Genomic DNA, 15,763 nt, shown 5'->3' with positions numbered 1-15,763 from the left:
CAGATATTATCAGCAATTGAGGTTATGCAGGTTGCCCAGAGAATTTAGTCATAGTGATGGCTTTTGTAAGTTAGTGTGATAAATTTGTAGCACAAACACTTCCTAAATCTATTACAAACACATGATTAAAACAGACATGAAATGACCTTAATCTTATACTAGCCACCCGGGCCTAACAATTTTGAATTTGTGTATCATTATGTTTGAAAAACATTTTTGATAAGAATTTTTCAAGTTATTTAATGTTCTTCCAAACACCATCCTGATGAATCACAACTCTGTCATCCTGCAACTTTGATAGATTTGTGTTCTGCAGTACATGCTTCCAGCTCCAAGGAAGCTCCAGTGTAATGTACGAAGACTCTCTTGGGGACTTTCTTTTCACACCCTCAGAGACCAGCGTTTGCAGTTTTCGGGTACACCAGTGACACACTAGGAAGGAAAGACAGAGTACTCATTTCCAGGGTCTTCCAATAGCGTGGGATATGGTGCCTCCCTCCCGCACATGCCACCCCCCACCACTGCCAATCACCATTGCCAAGATCAAACACCATTTTGCAGTTCCAGCCCTTGGCAATGCCCCCAGAACAGGACCCCTTAAATCCTACTCTTCATTTATTTATTGGACACTTTCCATGTACCGGGCACTATACTAGGCTCTGGGGGTATTGTGATGAACAACATAGATGTGGTTGCTTCTTACATGGTTCTCACAGCACTAAAAAGCATTGTTGGTTCATAAAATGAGCTATTTATGTGAATCTATTACAGGAATTCTAAATCACTGCTGTGTTGTAACATATAAAGGGGCTGGGGCTGGGTTGGATTAGAATCTTTGTTTTAGGTCTGGGACCTCACAGGTGCTCTGATGATTGAGTTCTGCATCAGATTGTTTGCAATGAGCTAACTTACAACCTGTGTAAACTTATTGGGGGCCATGCAGAGCCTCTCATCTCAGGGAAATGGGGTTTGGGTAACTGTTAGCATGAGGGGCTATGGTGGGAAGGTTCTAGACTGTGGGAAGGTTACTGCACAGCTATGGACAACCTCACTGTCTGGGAACTCAGCACATGGTCTGTGTGTCTCCCTTTCTTCAATTAAATATATTGTCAGACCTGAAGGGTGGCCTTGCTGGGGCCCATTTGCCTCCCTCACCATCAATGCTGAGGCCTGGGATGGCAGATTTGCCTCGCTCAGTGGGTCTTCCTGTACTCTCCCCATCTCTGGAACACTTTGGGTCCATGAGTACCTACTTTATCTCTAATCCCAAAGACCTATCGAATTTCAAAATGTATCAGTGTATCAGCAAAACCATGTTCTGCTAAATCAACAGAGGCTGCAGCTGAAAAGGCTACTGGAGAAATCTATATGTGCAGTGCAGCCCTGGTGTTGGGGTGGTTAAGAGCTTGACTGTTAACTAAAATGTTGGCAGTTTGAATCTACCAGCTGCTCCTTGGAAATTCTAGGGGGCGGTTCTCTTCCTTTAGGTTCGCTATGAGTAGGAATCGACTTGATAGCAACAGGTATATGTGCAATATCCTCTTTAGCATAAATCAGAAGCTGGGCTAGTTCTGTCCTAACATGGTTTTATTTTGCCAGAAATTGTCCACTTAAAGTATCATATAGGGGCTTCCCAAAGTGATTCAGATGACTATAGAATTCCTCTGTGCTCTCATTATATATACCTCCAAGGTAGAAATCAATCACAATATAATACAATCATTCTGTTTTCCTAAAAATTTGCTAAGTCCTCAAGGGTACCTCTTCATCCTCAGTATCAGCATGCTACATAGTAATCTTGGAACAAATGTGGTTGACCTAATTAATCTGTTTTTTTTTTTTTTTTCCCCTCATTCTCCAAAGTACTTTACAGTGTCTTTAACAAAGAAGGCTCTTAAAATTGCTAGCAACTGATACTAAAGATTAGGCTGTTTTGGAGTTTTATCCATCACCCTCATCTAGATGGAAAAGAATGGAATCTGTACTCTGTCCACCTCTAGGGAGGCACAGCTACAAGCTGCAGCTTTAGGAAGGTTTCTCATTCTCTTGCAAATTCAGTTGGGTGTCTCACACAACATAGAGAAGAGTGGCCATTGGTACAAAGCTGCCAGATGAGACAGAGCCCAACATCTCCCTTTCTCTCTACAGAAACTTTCCCTGCCTTTGAAGGCCAGACTTTGCCCTAGCCACCCTCAGCCAGAGTGAGTACTTGAGATGTACCATACCAGGGTGGTGAACTTGTCCACACAGGCATTACGAATCTTCTCTGGGGTAGCTGGGCTGTCTAGTTGGAAAAGTTTCTTCATATTGTAATCTGCGTGCTGAGCTCGAGCTGCATGGATGGCATCTTTGATGGCAAAGAAGATGGAGGCAGCCAGGAAGAGGGGTGGCTCCCCGACAGCCTGAACAGACAGAGAGCAGGGCAGGGACTCAGACAGAGTGGCCTCAGCCTCCAAATCCCTGTGGGAACCAGGAGGCAGAGGCAGGGAGCCCAGCACCGCGAAGGCTGGTGGTGCCTGAGAAACCCTGCCCAGCACTAAAGGGCAATAACACCAAGGAAGGCAGGAAGGGGCAATCATAATTGAACAGAGCTGAAAAGAATCCATCAAGTGAATGATCACACCTCACTGGGACGTTTCTTTTAACTCTTGCTACATAATCCTCTCTGATGACACCATGTAAATATAATGTATCATTCAAAGTTATATTAAATAAATTGTAATTTATAGACAAAAATATCTGTCTGATATGAGTTTTAACTCTCTTTACAGTTTTTAGCCTAGAGGAATGCTCTACCTGCCACTTTGGTAACAACATTTATAGGCACCATAACTATAATTGTAGCAACTGCTGGAATTATAGGCATGCTGACAAATTGGAATTAAAGTACCTTCTAACAGAGATTCTTTTTTTTTTTTTCCCTCAAAGCATTGACTGGCGATCACTTGAATAAGAATCACTAGGAATACTTGTTAAAAATTCAGGTTCAAAGTCCTTACTCTGGACCTACAAAATCAAAATTTCTAGGGGGTGGGCCCAGGGAGCCACATTTTTATCATGAATCCTGACAATATTGAAGTGGATAGCAATGAGTCCCAGACTCCACACAGTAAAGTAAATCAAGAGATGAGCAAATGGATGTATTTGGTTGGCTACAAATGGTTATCCATCTTCTTCCTTAGACCTAAGATTGTATCAATCGGCTGAGTTTTCATAATTCTTCAGACATGCTGATCAAGCCCGAAGGTCAGGTCCTGGTAAATGAAGGAGGTGAGTGGGTGTGTGCAGAGGGACTTCCGCATCTGCAGTGAAGGAGATGCACTGATTATCATGGGACAACAGAAACGCCGTATCTGTAAAATCACCTCTCAGGGTCAAGTATCAGGGATGCACATCTGGGATTTGGGTGGAGGCCAAAATTTGACTTTCAGGATTTGATTTAAGAATCTGAGTCTACCCAAAGGAGCCTGCTTTAGACCACACAAAGGTGGTGTCCTCAATCCAATTCAATTGGTTCTCAGGCAAGACTGCCCACCCCTCCACTGCCCTCATCAAGGCCAGTGCCAAGCCCTCTTCTCTCTTTAAGAGGATCCCCTTGCAGACCCAAGCAGTGGATGACCAGAGCCCCTCATCCTGACTCGTGGCCTCTCACAGTACAGATTGTAAGGCAGCCCAAATCCAGAGTGACAGTACCTTGGATGCATAGATGGCTTTTTTGTTGGGGCAGTCACGGAGGAGGGACACCCGGAACTCAGTGGGGATGCTGCCAAATGCAGGGATCTTGTAGGTGCTGGGGCCACGGGTACGCAGGCTCCCCTCATGGGAGTAGTGCAGCTCCTCCAGAGTGAAGAGGCCAAGGCCCTGAACAAATGCCCCTTCTACCTGAAGGGTAGATGGAGACCATGATAACCTTGCCTCCCTCCTCCCCAGGGATGAATACTGCTTCCCACAATGGGTGCAATGCCCCACCTCTGCGGAGGGGCCTAAAAAGAAGCTAAAAGGAGCTCTCTAATGCTAACCTGGCTCCTGCCCCAGCCCCAGGATCACCTATCTGGACCTTTACCAGGGATTGGCTCAGACAGAGCAAAGGCATTAATACTGAAGGTCAGTTCAGAACTGGTCAGTAATTGTAGAAGGGTACCACTGTGGTGGGCATAATTTTCCACTAAAACCTGTTACAGGGCTGATGGAGACTTTTTCTTTCCCATTTGGCCACTGAGGAAATGGTAACCCCAAATGAAAAGCAAGTACACAGCTGCTAACACTGTCCCTCAGGGACCCACACTTCCTCCTGTGTGCTGGATGAGGTCTCAGACCTTCAGATGGCCCCAGGAGTAGGTTCTTTGAGACTTTCCTCCCACGGTTTTGAACTCCCATCCACACCTGTCCTCTGGGAGAAAGAATGCCCAATGGTAACTCCAGACTCTACCAGGATGCCTGCAACACTCTACTAATATACATGTCTGCGCACCCAGCCCACTGCTCAGAGGAGGGGAATGTGGCACCTCAGTAGCAGAACAACTTGTTTAGGGAATGGATCATGAATTAATTATTTTTGAATCCCCAATTGCCTGGCATCAGGGCTGCCTGTGGTCCTGCCTGTAGACAGCCCACAAATACTTGTTTAATGGATTTTGAACAGATTAATTAATGATAGGAATTCTGGGTATTCAATAATTAAACATTTTGAGAAATACAATCTACGTTTTCTACCAAAGCCTCAGTACTTTAATTCTTTATTCCTCCTGCTGTCTTCTCCTGTTTCTACCTAATCTGCTTAATATTTTCCCAAAGTGATTTTCTTTGGCTCATGCTTTTACTCCTTCTGCTGTACCTGTGTCTTTTGCCCCAGTGCCCTCCACCATCCCGTCGTTGGTAGCACATACTTCCTATAGTACAAAAGTGGCCCTACATTGAAAGGAGGAGGGAGAAAACTCTTCTGACCTCAGATCCCACTGCCTGGGCATTTATCCCAAACTCAATCTCCTATTCTATATTCTGCTCACTCTCAGTGTGTATGTGTGTGTGTGTGTGTTTTCGCCATTTATCATGTTGTCCTCGGTGATGTGAATGCCCTTCCAAGTTAATCCATATTAATTTATCTTCTGCCTAGAGAGCCGGATGGGCTCATCGATCTAAATCACACTCTGTAGGAGACTCGTTTGGTACCACATTCAGGCCTACTTAAAACTATTTTGGACAACATGCTGTGCTTAGTGATCCTAGGAGGGCAATGGAGCATATCAATGGCCAAGTCTATCACCACCTTGGTCCCCCATGAGCCTTACCTGCCCAATATCAATGGCGGGGTTCAGACTGGAGCCAACATCCATGACAATGTCTGTGCGGAGGTTCTAAAGTTTGAGAAGAAAGAGATGTTTGAGATGATGTATGGGTCTTGGTGACCCTTAGGCAGTAAGTGCTAACCCAAATAGTAGTTTCACATTAGTGCTCTGAGCATGCTTGGTTAGGAGAGTTAATATCCCACCAAGTCTCCACTGCCATCATCAGGGCTGAAGTGTTAGTTCTTAGCAGCCAAGGAGGAAGGAAGAGTGGCAACGCTCCCTCAGTAATGTGAAATAAACTGTGCACACACTCATGCATGAGTAGTAATGGCAGGTCCCCAGAATATGGGGCTAAGGACATGAGCCTGGGTAGATCATGTAAAGAAAAAGAAAAAAAAAAAATTTTTTTTTCAAGTTACAGCCCATGGGCCAAATCTAGCCTGTTGTCTGTTTTTGTAGGACCACTGAGCTAATTAAAGGACCCCTGGTGGCACAGTGGTTAAGGGCTTGGCTGCTAACCAGATGGTTGGTGGTTTGCACCCACCAGCTGCTCCATAGGACAAAGATGTGGCAGTCTGCTTCCATAAAGATTACAGCTTTGGAAACCCTATTGGGCAGTTCTACTCTGTCATAGAGTCACAATGAGTTGAAATTGACTCAATGGCAATGGGTTTGGTTTGGTTTACTAAAGTCCCTGAGTGGCCCAAATGGTTTGTACTCTTAGCCAAAAGGCCAGAGGTTTGAACCCACTAGCTGCTCCTGGAGAGAAAGATGTGGCAGTCTGCTTCCATAAAGATTACGGTGTTGGAAGCCCTATGGAGCACTTCTATTCTGTCTTATAGGATTGCTATGAGTTGGAATCGACTTGATAGCAATGGGTTGAGTGAGCTAATTATGGTTTTTACATCATTAAATGGCTAAAAAAAAAAATTTGTGTGACATGAAAATTATATTAAATTCAAATTTTAGTGTCCATAAATAACATTTTATTGCAGCACAGCCATACTTATTTGTTTACATACTGTCTAAGGTTGCTTTTTCACCACAACAATAAAGTAGCTAAGACAGAGACTACATGGCCCACAAAGCCTAAAAAATTTACTACTTGGCCCTTTACAGAAAGAGTTTGCCAACCCCCGCTGTAATGCATTATTTTCCAAGCCAGAAAGTTTATCTCTTTCAGATCTTAATATTACAATTCAGTTGTTTCTATGCTCTTTTCACTCCTTAGTACTAAGGTTTTGCCAACTTCTTACCTTATGATCCCCTGTTAGGCAGTCAATCTCTACTTCAGAGCAAGCCACCCCATAGGTGAAGTAGTGGAAGGGATTCCCTGAGTTTGTCTCAAAGCTATAGCCAAGGTTGGGTGTTCTGGGGGAGAAGAGAGACAATATTGCACATATATGGAGATAAGCGCACACCATACACAGAACTTGTCCCATAAAATCTTGAGATCCTAAAAGATTTATTTTTTTCATTCAGCTGTGCTTCAACGAAGTCCACGTGTTTAGAATATTGTGAACCTGTTAATGAAACCCAGGTAATTCTAGAGCATTTTGTCTCTTGTCTTTGCTCTATTTTGCCAATGGCCTTTACATAAATCATTCTGAATAGCCTAGCACTGTTTAGAATCAACATGCTGGGCTCCACATGGTAGAAACAGAGGTGACAGATTTGCCTGAGTTCACAGAGGACAGTAAAGTCACACTGTAAAGAGTCTACTGAATTAGAACCCAAGATCTTCAGAACCCAGAGTCCTGCCTGAGATAGTTCCTGGGCTGTTCACACAAATTCGCGTGTTCGTGGGGCTGCTCACCATTCTCAAGGGGAAGGTTAACAAGATCAGTAGCTCACAGTCAGCATGGGTGTATCTTTAAGTAGCAACCTGCCCACATTACTCCCTACCTACTGGCCTCTTTGAAATTTCAACAAATGATTTGAGGAAAATGTTATTAATAGAAACAGTTGCTTCTTTATATATTTCTTTCTTTTTCAATCCTGAATACCCTATACAGTCCCAATTTTTCATGAACCATGTATGTGTATGTATGTATTTATATAACCAGAGTTTACAATATACTGTATCTATGGGTGGTGCAAACCATTAACGTCTTCTGAGCTAATTGAAAAGTTGGAAGTTTGATCCACCCAGAGGCATCTTGGAAGAAAAGCCTGGAGATCTACTTCCAAAAAAGCAGCCACTGAAATCCCTATGGAGCACAGTTCAGCTCTGACACATGTGGGATTGCTATGAGTTAGAATAGATTTAATGGTTGTTGGTTTAGTATCTACATTATTCTATACATTATACAAAGATAAAGCGAGCTGTTGTGGTCAGAATCTGCATGAAAACAAAACCAATACAGGGCTGAGGGAAAAGGCTTCTCCCAGGAGAAATCACCTCTTTTGTTAGCCCTGACTTTACTGTGTCCATCCAGGCCCTGTCTTTCCATAACCCCAGTTTTATCAACTCCAAAAGTGAAATAGGAACTCGTTAGAAGATCTGCATTATTTCATTTGTGTAGGTCAATATTACATAATCCAGTGAGCATTGGTAAAACATTTCTTTGCCTAAAATATATATGTTCATTCATAACATTTACTCAATACCTTTCCAAGTAACCATTAAACTATTTTCTTAATCTAGTGATCTGTGAAAGAAAAGGCCCTAGTTAAATTTCCCAGAGAAAGCTAAATTATGACTGTCATATCTTTTTACAACTTCTAAATCAGATGGACAGGGTCTTTGTCTATTCACACTGCTACTGAATTTTAAAGTTGCAGAAGATATGAGAAACCACTGACCTCCCCAACTGAATAGTATATACACTTTAAGACCAGAGCTAGAATGCAGGTCTTCTGATACGGCATCTCATGCCTTTGCCTCCTTGGCATACAATTTAATAATCCCACATATTTTAGATCATTGTTAAACTGAAATTGGTGGAAATCCATTGAAGAAATAAGCCTGCTCTCCTCTGATCACAGGCTGACAAAATTTCATGCTGGAGTTGAACTAGGGGGTTAAGATGACAACACATTTTCCATGTCTCTAGGGTGATTTTTTTTTCCCTAGGGTGAGAACAGCATCACACTTACCTGTAAAACCCAGTAGCAGACAAGCTCACTGCATTCTCATAGGCAGCTATTACCTAAGAGTATAAGAGGAGAGGGGCATCAGGAAGGGGCAGAGGTCTCAGAGAGCATGGTTCTCTGAAACCCTGTCTTGCCACTCTAAGCTTTCATGGGCTCATCCTCCTCTTCATCTGGAAGTGGATCAACTCTTTTTTTCCTTCTCATCTCACTACCAGCACTTGTACCAGGTCCTCATTATCTAAAGCCTAGCAAACTACATTAGCTTTTAACTGGTCTTTTTCCCGCAAGCATCCCTGGAACCCACCATGGAACCCAGCCTACACCTCGCAGCCAGAATGATCGTGTTAGCACACCACCCTGCTCGTGCCACTCCCCTGCTACAGATCTTTTGATGACTCCCCATCTTTATAGAGCAAATATCTATAAGGACCCTGATCTTCTCTCTGGCCTGTTAAATCATCCATCCCATCTGTCAACATGGCCCAAACTCACTACAACAGCTCTCAACTTCTCTTTGCCTTTGTGACTAGATCTATGACTAGAACTGAGTAGAGACAGAGTCACTGCTGTGAATTTCCCTCTCATCCAAAAAGGTGAGTTGGACCAGCTCAGACTTACCCAGTCTTCCCAGGAGCCATTGGGATTCTGCCTCTTGAAGGGCTCCAGCCTTTTCAGGATGGTCTGACAAGCCTCCTAAAGAGAACACCCACCACACGCCAGACGCGTCAATCCTCTGCATTCCATGGCCCAGGTGAAATCTCAAGGGCCTTGGCAAGGCTACCTCCAAGCAATGCTGTGCCCCAGTGTGACTCAAACCTCTTGCCACCCTCCCAGGAATGACAAGCCAGGAGTAGAAGCCACAGGGCTCTGCCAAAGGGGTCACCATTGGGCCTTGCTTGCAGAACACTTCCTGACCCAGCTCTCAGGCTGGCAAAGGGCAACATGTTTCAGGGACCACTGAGAGACCATTCAGAGGAGCCTCCTCCTATCAAACTCCCTTGTTTGATTACATCTCCACAAGTGTGAGGAAAAGCAAGTGGGTCTGACCTGGCAGACCCTACAGTTAGATTTCAGTTTCAGCTAATTTTCTTGTGATCAGTTCTAGCACTAGGAGTATATCTTCCCAGAAGCCTCTACATTCCCTCCAACACTCTGCCTTTCTCTTCCCTCCTCCTGCCTCTGGCTTTGATGGAAGTATTTAGAATCTTGAGTTTCTCTTTGAGCTCGGAGTTTGGAGGAACAGCATCCTCCTGGATAAGAGAGCCAAAGTTATGGCCATAGCCAGAGGCCCAGCGAGGACGATTCCAGCCACCGCCCAAGGTGCTCTCCCTACTCAAAGCCCTGGCTGGCCCTTGGCTCTATGGGTTCAACAGACTCCTTACATAGACAGCCTGTCCATTGATATCAGTGCTGACGGAGGCAGCTGTAGGAGAAGTGTTGGGCACGGTATTAGTGCTCGTCTCGCTGATGTAAATCATAGAGGTGGGGATTTTCAAAGCTTTGCTGGCCACCTGCAAAAAAAGAAGACATCACCCTCTAGAGAAGGGATCATCTTGGGACTTGGCTGTCTTCTGCCCAAAACAATATTCAGGTGCACTGTTATAGGCAAGAAAATAGTTTCATAAGCTAAAATCCTATTGAGACTGGGATGTTTTCACAACTGGCCGAATTTGAAGACGCACTTTATGAAGTGGTTTGGTTGGATAAAAAATTCATAAACCTGGTGGTGACTAACAATATCTTTTTAAGCTAACCCTGGCTTTTTAAAATCCATTTGGCCAATCCCCATGAGCCAAGAAGATGTGGTAACTCTAATTCTTCTCCATCATCCTGGCCCCAACTGAGAAGTCTCATAGTGGGTGGTGAACTAGCTACCTTTACATAAAATTTAATCACCTTACACACAGAGGCATAGAGCCCTAGAATGTTGGTACCAGAAGTGATCTCAGAGATCACCTGGTCCAACCCTGTGCACAGAAGAGAAAACCAAGGCTGAGGGGGAGGAGACTTGCTCACGGTTATACGTAATGAGGGCCATAGCCCAGGCCATCTTCTGCTTCTAGTATCCCTACCGCTCAGTTTCTCATAGCAGGTGCCACAGTGCCAGAGAAGGCTCCCATGCTCCCCTGACTCCTCCTTGAGCTCTGTGTGCTCACCTGGACCATCTTGGTATGAAGACCTTGACCCATTTCAGTGCCTCCATGAGTCAGCAGCACAGAGCCGTCTGTATAAACATGCACAAGGGCCCCCGCCTAAAGGAAAAGAAGAGTGTCAGACAAGATTCAACAAGTCCTCAGCTTAATTCAGTCCCAAACCCTAAGCTTAACTACGCAAGGCTTGGAACCAAAGGTACTGGGGCCCAGGAAAAAGAAAACAGCAGCAACATTTTAGATATATACCCCCCCCCTCAAAGAATTATGTTGTTGTTAGTGCTCTTCAGTCGGTTCCAACTCATAGCGACCCTATGTACAATAGAATGAAACACTGCCAGGTCCTGAACCATCCTCACAATCATTATGCTTGAGCCCATTGTTGCAGCCACAGGATCAAACCATCTCATTGAGGATCTTCCTCTCTTTTGCCGGCCCCCTACTTTACCAAGCATGATGTCCTTCTCCAGGTACTGGTCCTTCCTGATAACATGTCCAAAGTATGTGAGACAAAGTCTCGCCATTCTTGCTTCTAAGGGGTATTCTGGCTGTACTTCTTCCAAGACAGATTTATTTGTTCTCCTGGAAGTCCATGGTATATTCAATATTCTTCACAAACACCATAATTCAAATGCAACTATTCTTCTTCTGTATTCCTTATTCATTATCCAGCTTTGCATGCATATGAGGCGATTGAAAATACCATGGATTGGGTCAGGTGCACCTTAGTCCCTACAGTGACATCTTTGCTTTGTGACACTTTAAAGAGGTCTTTTCCAGAAGATTTGCCCAATGCAACACATCATTTGATTTCTTGACTGCTGCTTCCATGGGCATTGATTGTGGATCCAAGTAAAATGAAATCCTTGACAACTTCGATATTTTCTCCATTTATCATTATGTTACTTATTGATCCGGTTGTGAGGATTTTTGTTTTCTTTATGTTGAGGTGCAATTCATACTGAAGGCTGTGGTCTTTGATCTTCATCACTAAGTGCTTCAAGTCCCCTTCACTTTCAGCAAGCAAGGTTGTGTCATCTGCGTATCACAGGTTGTTAATGAGTCTACCTCCAATCCAGATGCTGAGTTCTTCTTCATGTAGTCCAGCTTCTTGGAATATTTGCTCAGCATACAGATTGAATAAGTATGGTGAAAGGATACAACCCTGACGCACATCTTTCCTGATTTCTTTTGGAATAACTGCCTCTTGGTCTAAGTACAATTTCCTCATGAGTACAATTAAGTGTTCCATAATTCCCATTCTTCACAATGTTATCCTTAATTTGTTATGATACACACAGTCAAATTTCTTTGCATAGTCAATAAAACACAGGCAAACATCTTTCTGGTATTTTTCCTTTCAGCCAAGATCCATATAATATCAGCAATGATATCCCTCTTTCCACATTCCCTTCTGAATCTGGCTTGAATTCCTGGCGATTCTCTGCATGTACTGCTCCAATCACTTCTGAATGATCTTCAGTAAAATTTTACTTGTGTGTGATATTAATGATATTGTTCAATAACTTCCTCATTCTGTTGTATCACCTTTCTTTGGAAGTGGCACAAATATGGATCTCTTCCAGTCAATTGGCCAGGTAGCTAGGTTACAAATTTCTTGGCATAGATTAGTGAGCACTTCAGTGCTGCATCCATTTGTTGAAACATCTCAGTTGGTTTTTGGTTAATTCCTGGAGCCTTGTTTTTCACCAATGCCTTCAGTGCTGCTTGGGCATCTTCTTTTGGTACCATCGATTCTTGACCATATGCTACCTCCTGGAATGGTTGAACGTCGACCAACTCTTTTTGGCACAGTGATCCTGTGTATTCCTTCCATCTTTTGATGTTTCCTGAGTCATTTACATAGAATCCTTTAATATTGCAACTTGAGGCCTGAATTTTTTCTTCAGTTCTTTCACTTCGAGAAATGCCGAGAGTGTTCTCCCCTTTTGGTTTTCTAACTGCAGGTCTTTGCACATGTCATTATAATTATTCTGTCTTCTTGAGGCACCCTTTGAAATTTTCTGTTCAGTTCTTTTACTTCATTTCTTTCTTTCATTCTATGTTCAAGAGCAAGTTTCAGAGTCTCTTCTGAAATCCATTTTAGTCTTTTCTTTCTTTTTAGAAACCTCTTGCTTTCTTCGTGTACGATGTCCTTAATGTCATTCCACAATTCATCTGGTATTTGGTCATTAGTGTTCAGTGCCTCAAATCTATTACTGAGATGGTCTCTAAATTCAGGTAGGATATACTCAAGATTGTGTTTTTGCTCTTGTGGACTTGTTCTAATTTTCTTCAGCTTCAGCTTCAGCTTCAACTTGCATGTGAGCAATTGATGGCCTGTTCTACAGTCGGCCCCTGGCCTTGTTCTGACTGTTGATATTGAGTTTTCTATCATCTCTTTCTACAGATGTAGTTGATTTAATACCTGTGTATTCCGTCCACTGAAGTCCACATATATAGTCACAATTTATGTTATTGAAAAAAGGAATTTGCAATGAAGAAGTCATTGGTCTTACAAAATTCTATCATTTGATCTCTGACATCCTTTCTGTCACTAAGGCCATATTTTCCTACTACTGATCATTCTTCTTTGTTTCCAACTTTCCCATTCCACTCACCGTAATTATCAGTGCATCCTGATTACATGTTTGATCAACTTCAGGCTGCAGAAGTTGGTAAAAATCTTCAATTTCTTCATCTTTGGCCTTAGTGGTTGGTGCATAAATTTGAATAATAGTGGTACTAACTGGTCGTCCTTGTAGGCATGTGGACATTTTCTTATCACAGACAGCATTGTACTTCAGGATAGGTCTTTAAATGTTCTTTTTAATGACGAATGCAACACCATCCTGTCATTCCCAGCATAGTAGACCGTATGATTGTCCAATTGAAAATGGCCAATACCAGTCCCTTTCAGCTCACTAATGCCCAGGATATCAATGTTTATGCATTTCATTTGATTTAAAAAAAAAATATTATTGTACCTTTGATGAGGGTTTGCAGAGCAAGCTAGTTTTTCCTTAAACAATTAATATACAATTTGTTTTGTGACATTGGTTGCCACCCCCACGACATGTCACCTCTCTCCCTTTCTCAACCTTGGTTTCCCCATTACCAGCCTTCCTGTCCCCTCCTGCTTTCTTGTCCTTGCCCCCAGGCTACTGTGACCATTTAGTCTTGTTTTGTCTTATGTGCCTGTCTAATCTTTGTTTGAAGTGTGAACCTCAGGAGTGACTTCAGTACTGAGCTAAAAGGGTGTCTGAGGACCATACTCTTAGGGTTTCTCCAGTCTCTGTCAGGCCAGTAAGTCTGGTCTTTTGTATGTGTGTGTGTGAGTTAGAATTTTGTTCTACATTTTTCCCCAGCTCTGTCCCAGACCCTCTATTGTGATCCTTGCCAGAGCAGTCAGTGGTGGTCATCAGGTATGATATAGTTGTGCTGGACTCAGTCTGGTGAAGGTTGTGGTCCATTAGTCCTTTGGACTAATCTTTCCCTTGTGTCTTTGGTTTTCTTCATTCTCCTTTGCTCCAGATGGGATGAGACCCATGGCGTACCTTAGGTGGCTGCTCACAGGCTTTTAAGACCTCAGACACTAATCACCAAAGTAGTATGTAGAATATTTTCTTTATAAACTATGTTATGCCAATTGATCCATTTCATTTTTGATGATTTCCAATTTTTCTAGATTCAAACTTTATACATTCTACGTTCCTATTATTAATGGATGTTTGCAGCTGTTTCTTCTTATTTTGAGTCATGCCACATCAGCAAATGGAGGTTTGGAAAGCTGTACTCCATCCATGTCATTAAGGTAGACTCTACTTTGAGTAGGCAGCTCTTCCCCAGTCATATTTTGAACACCTTCCAATCCAAGGGGCTCATCTTCCAGTGCTATATCAGACAATGTTCCACTGCTACTCATAAGGTTTTCACTGGCTAATTTTTTTAAAAGTAGATTGCCAGGTCCTTCTTCCTCATCTGTCTTAGTCTGAAAGCTCCATTGAAATTTGTCCACCATGGGTGACCCTGCTGGTATGTGAATACCATTGGCATAGCTTCCAACATCACAGCAATACACAAGCCACCATGTTACAACAAACTGACAGACATGTAGGGGAAAAGAATTATATCAGCATAAATCATAAGATTTATACTACTATATAAAAAATTATAGCAGTATAAGCCTTATGACTTAATTTAAATCTTGTGATTTAAATTATAGTGTGCAAATTATTTTCATATCTTTCTCTCTCTCTCTCTTATCCTTAAAGGGAGGTAGGTCAACTATCTTTGTTTTCATTCTAAAGATGAAGAAACAGGATCAGAAAAGCAGTAGCTGTTCATAGCACTACAATTAGGAATAAGAGCTAGAGGTTAACTCAGATCTCCAAGTCTCATGCTGCTTTCACTGTTCTGTGATACATTAGAGAATTAAGGACATGCAAGCACAAATTTCATTTAAACAGCAAGGAGCTCCCCAGCCAGTGCTGTTACCAGTGACAATGGGATTTCCCTTGCAATACTATAAACAAGGGAAAGCTGGGGCCCAGTTGAGTGAAGACTGACAAAATTTTATGAAAATTATTTGAAGCAATTACCTGATTCAGAAAAGGCACTGTGAAGCATATTCCAAACTTGGTAGGAATTACGCACAATCCTCTCTTTTTCCAACAATGCTCCCTGGAGAAAAAGGAACATTCTCATTGGAATTTCCCTGCCATATTTATGTCAGTTTGGACATATTCTCAGTTAACATCTTTACACCAAATCAGAACAAGGATCCTTGTGGCCATCCATATAACCAATGTCAACAAATGAGTTGTGCTCAAATTGTGTGGGCAAAAATGATAAAGGGGGGAATTTGGGTCTTAGGTCTTCCAGTACACTGGAGCAGGGACCATGCCTGGGAGTCCTGACTTTAAAGTGTCATTGCTCCTTTTCCAGAGTGGGATTTGGATTTGGTCAGAGTACCCTGGTGATCTTGGATGGTCATCATCCCAGGGAGGAATTGTGACTTGCTGATGATCTTTTCTGTGCTTTATATTTGGTTATCAGAGTCACTCTGTGAGGAATATGAGCCAGCATCATTATCCCCACTTTGCTGATAATGAAACTGAGTCTCAGGGAGGTGCCAATCTCACATTTATAGATCAGTGACAGAGCCAGGTACATAACTGTGGTGTTCTCAGTCCTGGGCCAGTGCTGTTTGTACTATGGTGTGTCCAGAAG

At 42.8% G+C, this 15,763-nt stretch overlaps 1 protein-coding gene across 1 annotated transcript in view; it reads right to left on the bottom strand.

The window, feature by feature from the left end:
• Positions 1 to 316: 316 nt before the first annotated feature.
• Positions 317 to 15,763, bottom strand: part of XDH (xanthine dehydrogenase) — a 96,637-nt gene continuing 81,190 nt past the window's right edge. The window contains exons 27-36 of the mRNA XM_049870223.1: positions 15,133 to 15,214; positions 10,538 to 10,633; positions 9,764 to 9,892; positions 9,000 to 9,074; positions 8,385 to 8,437; positions 6,542 to 6,656; positions 5,289 to 5,354; positions 3,694 to 3,882; positions 2,226 to 2,402; positions 317 to 432 (exon numbers count right to left, since the gene is read on the bottom strand). Coding sequence (XP_049726180.1) covers positions 382 to 432; positions 2,226 to 2,402; positions 3,694 to 3,882; positions 5,289 to 5,354; positions 6,542 to 6,656; positions 8,385 to 8,437; positions 9,000 to 9,074; positions 9,764 to 9,892; positions 10,538 to 10,633; positions 15,133 to 15,214 — 1,033 coding nt within the window. The 3' untranslated portion in view covers positions 317 to 381. The remainder of the gene's footprint in view (positions 433 to 2,225; positions 2,403 to 3,693; positions 3,883 to 5,288; positions 5,355 to 6,541; positions 6,657 to 8,384; positions 8,438 to 8,999; positions 9,075 to 9,763; positions 9,893 to 10,537; positions 10,634 to 15,132; positions 15,215 to 15,763) is intronic.

This window comes from Elephas maximus, chromosome 26 (genome assembly GCF_024166365.1).
Source record: "Elephas maximus indicus isolate mEleMax1 chromosome 26, mEleMax1 primary haplotype, whole genome shotgun sequence".
NCBI classification, from domain to species: Eukaryota; Metazoa; Chordata; class Mammalia; order Proboscidea; family Elephantidae; genus Elephas; species Elephas maximus.
This window is presented reverse-complemented; position numbering and strand designations above follow the sequence as displayed.